Consider the following 10,205-nt stretch of genomic DNA (forward strand, 5'->3'; position numbering starts at 1 on the left):
GAATCTTCATGCTTAAAAACTTCTTTATCCCCTTCAGGCTTCAATGCTAACAAATCCAGATGGCCCTTTCATAAATCTGTCTCGACTGAATTTAGCAAAATATGCTCAAAAACCCAAACTGGCAAAGGTATGTAACTATTTTGGTTAATGTTACTTATTGTAACATTATTGTAACATTTGTAACATATTGTAACATCTGTTAATGTTTTCTTATTTTCTGGCATCATTCTAATGTAACTGTACATGGTATTGGGGATACAAACAACAAATCTACATTGTGGACGTAAAGTTCAGAAAAATAGTGTATTATTTATCTTTTGACAGTGATTACCAGACTTGAAATTGAAAATTTGTCTGAAGAGGTTAGGTTGAATGTATGACCAAGGAAAAACTTTTGTATAGAATAAAATAAAACAGCAGAATCCTCTTAGTGACTGGAAATGCGATTCTGTGTGCAAATAGATGGCAATCCTGGCCTAAAAATGTTCAAGTCGTTTGGATTTTTCCCTTTGATTTTATGGCAATAGTTAACAGTGTTTATATAAAAAGATTTCATCTTTTTGTTCAGAGTTTTTCATACATACTCAGTTAAGATTGAGACTATCTGCCAATAGAACAGGTTTATCCAGGTTATCTGCCCAACTTGCAGGTTTCAGCTGTGAGCGGAATGAACCTAGAAGTTGTGTAATGATTTATCACTCTGCGGCCTTTCAGTTAAATCTTTCCCCAACACAACCAGCTACTTGTATAGATGAAGATGTTTTCTGTGCGTACTTTGTTCACAGAAACAGCTGTTGGACTGAGACCAGCAACTCATTTTGCACAAGGTATCAAACAAGTATCAAACACACTCTCCGGAGCTGTATTTGGCTAGTAACCTAGAGCTGAAAGAACCCTCTGTTTTCAGTCTACTTCGAGAAATGTAGTGGTGACCACTGTTGGAAGACTAGTAGTACCTAATAATCTGCTGGTGGAAATTACTTCCTCCATTCCAAAATGTTAGTTAATAATTTTTCATAAACAATTAGCGAATTGCTTTTCGGTGTGGTTTTCAAAGGAAATGCATTTTGTGTGACTGCACTGTGTTCTTCAACCTCTCCTTACATCACTGTTCCTTGGCCTCTTAACCAAAACTAGGCGGTAGAACAGATATGAAATATAGGATATTCTAGTCTGGCAAGATAATGAAAGACTTCCAGGCTATCATCTGAGGGCAGTTTCGAGTCAGTTCTTTATCAGTTCTGAAAAAAGCTGCAGACTTTTTCTCCAATTATGTCCTTGCCAGCAATCAGCCAGCACACGCATTATTCTAAATCCATCACAGCCTGTAAAACAGGGAGAATGTAAGAAACATGGGAAAGATTAAGAACCACAAGACACATCCATAAGAAACTAGGCTTAGTTCTTCTGCTTGAAAACAGCTTTTAACTGTGTTTGGTAACTCTGCTATTTAAGTAGGTATGTTAGCTTTCAGATGAAACATTTCTTCTCAGCAACAGCTCTCAGGAATGAGGAACATACATAATTTTAACAGGTTTGTTTTTTAATTAGCATTTTCTGGGACAATGGGGTAGCTCTGTCTTCCTTCAGTTTTGTATGAAAAGAGGCTTAAGCTAAAAAATGTAAAGCAACAATCACAGAAATATCCATAGGCAGCAAGTGTACTTGTCAGTATTATGAAGCTAATACATTATAGCATTAACATTTCACACAGAATGTAAGACCGAAGTTTAAATTTGGAGCTGTGTGGATTTATAACTTTTTTTAAACAAGACAGCATTAAGGCTAAAGCCAAAGCAGGAGGTGAGACTGCAGACTGCACTCTCTGTTAAGAATCATGAAGTTTTAAAACTCTTTTGAGCTGTCACCTCTCCCAGGTGCAAGAAGATGATAAATCTTTTCGATGATAAGTTATTAAATTCCTGTATTTAGCATGTGCATTCATGTTGGTATATACTCTTCCTACATACTACTACTAATTTCTAAGTTTGCAAAGTATACTCACCTCATGTTTTTTTAAGTTAGATTATCTTTTAATTTCATGACTAGGTCTTCTGATGTTTTGAAGTATACAGGACTGTGGCTTCTCTCTGACTAGCATCAGCCATGTTGAGAACTCCTGCACTAAACACTGTAGTAGACATATGAGGTATCACCTGTGACCAGGCAGAGCCTCTGATAAATCTCAGTTAGCAATTGGTTTATGTCATGGAACAGGAAGTTTTATCTTTTTTAGTTTGTGGGTTTTTAATACAGTTATTAAGATAACTCTAGATATTTTTATCCAAGTGAATGTTCAGACATTTTCAAATTCTTTTGAAGGTCAGGGCCTCTAGATAACAGCAGTAAATTCCTTGTGCCAGCCATGCAAGAAAACTTTTTTTTAATCACATTAGGTTTATTCACTTTTACTGAATACTTTCCTTTTATTGAACTAGAGGAGGAAATGTTCTGCTACATCTTTATTTTCTGTTCTTTTGTTATCCACCTATCTAAGCTCCCTATAAATGTGTTTTTATTTATAGTTCTTCAATGTGTTTTAATCATCTGTTCAATCTTTTCTGACCAAAAGTAGAAGACCAGTAGGTTGTGGTTTACTTAGTAATTCTCTAGTTTCCCTAAGGTAAGTCTTTTTAAGAATTTTGAATTAAGAAAAGCTGGCAGAAGAGTCATGGAAGCCCTTAGAAGACTGATCTCTCGTTAATTTCTTTCCTTGTGGGTCAATATTTTCTTTTAGTACTTTATAATGAATAATAAGAATTTAGAAAAATGTTTTGTTCTTTTGAAGCAGGGATTTAGATGCAGGAAAATGTTACTAGCACCCATATTATATTTCTGGGAATTGAGGATTCCAGTCTCCATTTAGTTATCTAGCGTCTTTCTGGATGATTTTGTTCACTTAAAATGCCACCCCCATCACCGGTTATATACTATTCTATATTCTAGTGCAGAACAGTTACAAAGTAGTATGACTTGTTTAGCTTTATACAGGAGTAAACAGAGATGCAGTTATATTCCTGTGCAGTTGTACTCTTATAAACAGTTATTGTAGCACAGCTGATGCATTCAAGTTCTTTAAGCTTTGGTATTATGATGGTTCATTTGAGTTTCAGAAGCACAATATCGTTAGCATTTATCATTTACAAATAAAAAAGTTTTCCCAAAATTCTGTAGGGTTTAGAATTGTTTCTTTCCCTGAGACAAAATTTGCTAAGCTTAAATTCTTAATAAACTATGTTTAATTTAAGTAATTTTTGCACTACATAAGCACCTAACTATGCATTCCGAAAAGTCTTTGTTAGATCACTTGTTCGTTTTATAGTTAAAAAGACATGAGAATGGTACCAGATTTCAAAATCCATATTCACTTTAATTGTAGCTCCCTTTTTTTTTTTTAAGTGACTTTTAAGGACCGAAGATAAGAGAGAATTCCACTAATCCCTTGCAACAAATGAAGAATTAAAATACTTTCCTGTAGTGACACTGTAGCACATCTATAGTTCCTATCTATTCAAGTCTTAATTAAATGTAAATGTCAGCAGTTGTGATATGTGAATGTGATTGCTTTCACAAAGAATTAATTTCTGCCTAACATAATCAAGATTCTGTATTCCTCTAAATTAACATTATAAATTTTTATCTTCAAATATGACAATTTTAAAATATTCTTCTGACAGGCATTGTTCGAATATATTTTTCACCATGAAAATGACGTAAAAAATGTGAGTAATTCATATGTTCCGTATTCAGTTTTGATTAGGTATCACTGAGTTATTCCTGTCTATATTGTGCTAAACTAAGGATCCAGGTAGTACACAGAAGCGAAGCATGAGAAGTTGTTTGAGAGAGAGAGAAATCCTTTCTTATAGGAGTGATAATCAAGGATGATAATTTGCAAATACCAAGATACGGATTGCTCTCTTTTTCAAGAAGCAAAGCATTCTAATGCGTAAAAGTAGGTCCCTCATCTATCAGCATGGTAAGATCCCTGTGGGTATGTTTTTGTGTTAACAGAATTTGCTGGAGCCTTAGCAGGAGCTGGAACTACAGGTCAGGGAGGTAGCTGAACTGCCTAGAAAGTTCAGAGTTCCTGAGGCTGGATAGAAAGCAGTAAGTTACGGAAGACTGTCCCTTAACAGGAGGTGGTGAAAATATCTGATGAAATAAGTAGTGGTTGAATTGAACATTATTTAACATTTTAAACTACTGAGAAGATTGTTTATGCATTTGGGTGTGTATAAAGGAGAGGTATTTGGAAAAATAAAATATCAATAGGAGTTTGGACATCTTTTCTAGGAACTTAATTCCATAGTGCTGAGGCATTTTGTGGCCTCAAGAGAAAGATAATATATTGTCCATGTGATTGCCTGTAACATTTATTCTCCAAAAGTTTTTCTAATTCCTATCTCAGCCTATCCAAAATTTTTCTTATGTGCTTCTTCCTATGTTACTGCACTGGATGGATAAGATCAACTTCAGGTTGATTGTTGTTTAAACTTTCAGAAATAGGTGAAGGTAACAGAACTTTTTTGGCAGTTCACCAGAGGAAATTATTTATTTATTCAATGAATAAAGTGTCAAATTATTTCATTACTATGTTAGACATATGCACTCAGTTGAATTTTCTGCCTGAAGTTTGTTTGAAAGAACTGTTTGTGTCAATAATACATAACTTACTGAACAGTTACTGAATTTTCTGCAATACTGCTACCTGGTATGTGATTAGATCTGAAGTTATACTCTCCGGTTAATCAGTAACACATAAAAATATTTTTTGCTGTTGTTGACTTAGATCAGAACCATTTTCAAATGTACTGCTATGTGAAGCTTTTTAATCTGTCAGATGATTATAGTTGTAATCCGTCGATTTATTGCTTAGCATTCACTTAAGAGGATTGAATTGCAATGCACTATTAATCCAAGATATGGTTGGAACAGTAAGTGCAAGTGTCAGAAATGTCACAAGAGAAACAGCAATTAACATTTACGTAGTCTGATACTGAATATGAACAAAGTGCCTGGGGTTTATGCCACTAATAATTAAATTTATATCGTGTGTTACTGAGAACTCAGTCCACTAAGAACGTAAGGGTCACTTGATGAGATGCCGCATGTGCCTGTAAGCACATGCAGGATCTCTAGGCTAGACAGATTAATTTCATATAATGCAAGGAATTTTCCAAGCACTCCAGAAAAAAATTGTAAGATGTTTTTAGACTGTATGTATTTTGAAATCCTTCCGAGAATCCCAAGTCACTGTCTTGCAGGAAAGTTTTGCCTTAAGTTTTTTGTATGCACCCTAGCCATTTGAATAAATACCTGTAATCAAAGAAGTGTGAGCTTAGTCATCAGCTGACTCTGTGGGGTAATGAGAGGGAGATTAACTTCTTCTGTTAGTGATAGCATCTTGTAGGAAAAAAAAAATTGTCACTTCACAGTGCGAGGTACCTTTATAGTGTAATGTGTATCTCTAAGGAGATTTCTCTTTTTTTTAACTGTTCAGTTAGCTTTCTCTTGTTTGCTTTCATTCCTCGTTTCTTCTGCATTTTGTACACCATTTTCAATATAACTCTATTCTGCAAACTGTCCTCCCTTCCTTTTGAACCTCATCTGTATTAATTCTTCTTAAACAAACAAAAAAATATTTTAACTTCTGTTTAAACTTGGCTGCATCACTGTTTGTTCACCTTTTCTCCTACCAATGGCATTTCACTGACTCATTCTCTTGCTTCTTCCTGTAAAGAATTTGTTTGCTTAGGATTCAGCGGAGAAATAGCATATATGTTAACTCTTGAAAAGTTGATCTAAATCTTGTCTGATAGCCCATTAGAACATTCTCTGACATCTCTTGCATCTTTGTGCTACCCGCTACTGTGTGATGTCACATATTCTTTAAAAATACCCAAAACTTTTCTGCACGAGATGAGATGAAAGAGTTTGGAAGGTTTGAAAGCCTGGGAAATTTGCTTAAGTTTATGGCTGTGTAGTCTGAAAAGCCTCTACTTGTGGACTTTATGCATGGGTAGAATTGGAAGACCAGTTCTTGCAGTTTTGCAAGTAAAATACAACAGTAATAGTGACAATATCATTCCTTTGTCACTGTACTGATGTGGAACAGTCTGTACTGTTCTCAGCTGCATTATTATTTAAGAAGCAAAGGCATTTTTATTATTTGTCTTCTGTTTACTATTCAGCCAGTATATAGAAAGGAAAACAAAACCAAAAAAAGCTTCAGCAATTTTAGTGGAGAAATATCATTACTCAGCGTAATTTCAACTGGACAGATAATGGTAGGAACTTGGTTCAAGTTTAAAGTAAATACATCTGTAATATATCAATTATGGGAAACATGGGAACGCAAGAAGAGAGAAGCACTGATCTTTTCAGCACTTGAAAATGTATTCAAAAATCTTCCATATTATTTAATGAAAAATTAAACACTTGTCTGAAGAAATTACTGTTACCCTATCCATTACTGTTCTAGACTTGTTTCCTTTTGAAGACATATGCTTAATAGCTGACTTTCTGTACCCCTTAGCTGCTTCTCAAAGTCATTTTATGAGCTAAATGCTAAGTGCAGGGCAGTTTAAAAGACTTGTCCAAAAATAGTTCAGCTGCTACTTTTTATCAACAATAGACTGTGACATCATATTCTGCGAATATTCACAGTGGGTTGTGATGGCAAGACACTGTCATCAGGAAGAACAGTGCATTTACAAGACTTACTTGGGGCCAGAAGTCATGAACTCCAACATTTCCTTAATTCTTCCCAGTACTCTGAAGTTTATACTTTCTGATAGAAATCTATTCATAATTGAATTACGTTAGATTTACAAACTATAGAAATCCAGAAGACCCTCACCAAAGAAATTGTGTTGAACTGACTATGGCTAATGTAATTTACTTGGCTATCTTACTGTGTTGATTTGTCTACAAATAAGATTTTAGTCAGTAACTGTTGCTGGGAGAATTGTTGCCGTTCAACAGCACCTGAAAGAAGCAGCAGACACTTGCTATCATTTTGATCTAATTTCTTGGTGCATACAATACTATGTATGACATTACTAAGTTTAAACAAATGTACATTTACCAATTTAATTTTGCAGTACAGTAGTAAATTACCACAACCCTACAAGGTGTTTTATACTGAGTTACAGTTGGTAGATATTTTGGAAGTCTTAGCTATAATACAGTTTAGCTCAGGAAAGTAATGTTATAAAAAATGAATCTCATAGTCATGCTAAATACACTTACAAGTAAAGAACATATATTCTTTTTCATTTAAAACCAGCTCTGATTCATTCTTTAAAGAAAACTTTAAGGAAACATTTTCTTTAAACAAAGGTTTTTTTGACAGAAAACCCACTAAGTATTAGGAGGTTTTATTATTTTTGTGCAAGTATAAGAACTGAGAGTAAAATAAATTTGTTCTGAAAGGCTTACCAGGGCACAAAGCCTTTTCAGGCAAACACTTTTTAGAAATAGTGGTAACAATTGCATTATTTTTTTATTAAAGTTTTTGTGATCACATGCACAGTATCGTAAACAGGATTTTCCTATTTCTTTCCTTCTTGCTTAATCGAAAGACATAAAACCAGGATTTAATTTCAGAAACTAACTTGAAAATGAGGTCATGCTTTGTTTGTTGATGATAGTAATAGGATCCCAGTAAGAGTATGGGATCTGCACCAACAGAGAAACTGCTGATGTATCTGCTAAGCCTGAAGCAGTCTTGGTTCTCACTCTACAATAGCAGCTAGAATGGTTAGCCTTGCATAAAATAGTTATCAGAAATAATTAGGGTACCAGAAAGAAATCTGAATTTGTAGCTACAAGAGAGATCACTTTCTGCAGTTCTTCGCCTTCAGTACTTGTCATCAGAGCACTCTAAGGAAAGCTCTTTGAAGCATGTTATTTTGCAGTATCATCCTTACTCACTTTAAGTGGTTGCTCACGGTGCATTAGAAGCATTTGAGAGACGCGCGCATTGTATATGTATTTGTAAATGCGACAGAAGTAACTGATGTTTTAAGATCTTTCCCAAATTTTACCAGTACTGGGGCAAATGTACCTTCAGATGAAAGAAAGTGTCTGGAGGGGAAACTGATAGTTTGTCTTGAAACAAGCTTCATCCCCCACTGTAGCGGTAGAGTCCAGAGGTCCTGTTGTGCAATTTGCAAAGCCATTAAGAAATAAAGGGCAACTAAGGTAAGAGCTGCCGTCTGAGAGCTTCCAGAATTCCATGTGACCAGGAGAGTGACTTCAGAGTTATAAGCTTTCCTCAGTTTTCTGACTCCTGTCACGAAGGCAGGGAATGACAGTTGTCTCTTTCACTTTGAGGACAGCATCAGTGCAACTCCTTAGCTTGAATTGCTACAGAAAATAAATTATTCTTTCTCACAGAGCCAAAAGAGAGCAACTTGTCTAAGTTGTCATAGCTCCGCTGAATTTGCAGTGCTATGTCAAATCTACACTCGTACTTGCAGCCCCATGTTGCTAGCATGAAGACTAGGAATCATTAAATTAAGCTCTTTATAGTGTTTCAAGTATCCAGATTATTTTTTTCCTGGCAATTATTAGTTCATCTGAGTCGCCTGTGCACAAAACTTTTTTGTATTGTTCCTAATACCCGATTTCTGTGGTCCACAAAATGTTTATGAAAAAAAAAAGTCAGTTCTTTATTATGAAAATACTGTGTTAAAGCTTTTTAGACTATTTCTGATGTTATCCCTAAAATATAAGTAACAGGTGAAGTAAGGCTTTGGTATGTTCTGGGACAAAATGGAATTTTAAAAAAGGAACACTAACAATTGCTTCTTTAGTAGGTTTTGGTACAGAACACACATCTATTTGTTTTAACAAAAATGTTGAAATTATAGCTAAAACGTGAAAACCCATAGATTCTGTCTGTGGTGGCTGATGGTAGCACATTGATTAGCGTACCTACTTTTCCAGTATACCAGATAAAAGAGATTTTAGACCTCCACTCTTGTTGTCAGTGGCTGTTTCTTAGAATATTTGTCTGTTTTTTCTATCTGTCATAAAATAACTATTTACATCCTAAACTTTTTGAAGGAAGAAGTATTTCTTACTGTATACATCTGAGAGCTCCCAGAAGTGGAGGCAGCCTGATACTAGCAATGAGATGACTATTTCTACAGTATTTCATGCTGGCTGAACTGATTTCTTTATTTTAGTGTATTTTTACTTGTTTTTAACAACTTTTGGTGGACAAGGATGGGAAGCTTTGAAAAAGTGAGTCGATTTACACAAATATTCTGTACATTCTGAAGCAACACTGCAGGGTCTGACCGAGTTAATTTTATATTTTCTCTTTGAATTACTAGAAGCTATTTGGATTACATTATAGGGACAAACTATCCTTTCAGCTACTTTATGCACTAAGGTATAAAAATAGTAAATATAAAGCGGTGCCCCCACCTCAAGTTTACCCTGTTTTTCGTTCAAAATTTTCTCTTTACAAAAGTCTTTGCATTGTTCACTTCATGTTCTTTTTCTTTGTGTAAACATTGAAGGCATTAATGTTAAGATGATGGGTTTGTTTTGCAAGGCTCTAGATTTGGCAGCCCTTGCCACTGAGCATGCACAATTCAAGGACTGGTGGTGGAAAGTCCAAATTGGAAAGTGCTACTATAGGTAAGGCATTGTCTGTTTCTTCTGTGGTCAGTGAGTATGAGTGCAGGACCTGAACTGCTGGGTCTGTTGTGCAGTGCTGATCATTGACAAATCATTCAGTAGGTATTTAGTGAGAGAGCGCTGTGCTTACAGATAAATCTCCTTTAATGTAGAAGGACACGATGTTCAAGTGCTTGAGGAAAAGGCATCAACATTAATTACCTTTAAGTAACAGAATTAGTTACATATTCACCTTTATTAATGAGCTTCAAACTCACTGTTTGAAAACTCAGTAAATACATGCAAAGAAATACTGTTAAAACTGACCACACAAAATTAACTTTACAATATTAGCGTGACAAATTAACTGTCACGAGGGCTTCAGATTAATGAAATAATAAAAGGTTAAATATTCATGTTAGATGCTTTCTGCTGGAGGTACATTGCCCAAGAAGTACCACTTCCAAAGATGCCAAGGCCTCAAGGCTGACACCCTGTACCTGAGCTTCTGGTCCAGATGATTTAGGAGTACCCCAACTCTGTGCAGCAATATCCCTATTTGAGGAAAG

The 10,205-nt window shown here is 35.2% G+C and overlaps 1 protein-coding gene across 1 annotated transcript in view; it reads left to right on the top strand.

The window, feature by feature from the left end:
- Window positions 1–10,205, top strand: part of TTC8 (tetratricopeptide repeat domain 8) — a gene marked incomplete at its 5' end in the record, with an annotated part of 29,374 nt that overhangs the window by 6,287 nt on the left and 12,882 nt on the right. Inside the window, 3 exons of the mRNA XM_010132743.1 lie at window positions 38–127; window positions 3,678–3,722; window positions 9,572–9,657. Coding sequence (XP_010131045.1) covers window positions 38–127; window positions 3,678–3,722; window positions 9,572–9,657 — 221 coding nt within the window. The remainder of the gene's footprint in view (window positions 1–37; window positions 128–3,677; window positions 3,723–9,571; window positions 9,658–10,205) is intronic.

Source organism: Buceros rhinoceros, unplaced genomic scaffold (assembly GCF_000710305.1).
Source record: "Buceros rhinoceros silvestris isolate BGI_N320 unplaced genomic scaffold, ASM71030v1 scaffold2323, whole genome shotgun sequence".
NCBI lineage: Eukaryota > Metazoa > Chordata > Aves > Bucerotiformes > Bucerotidae > Buceros > Buceros rhinoceros.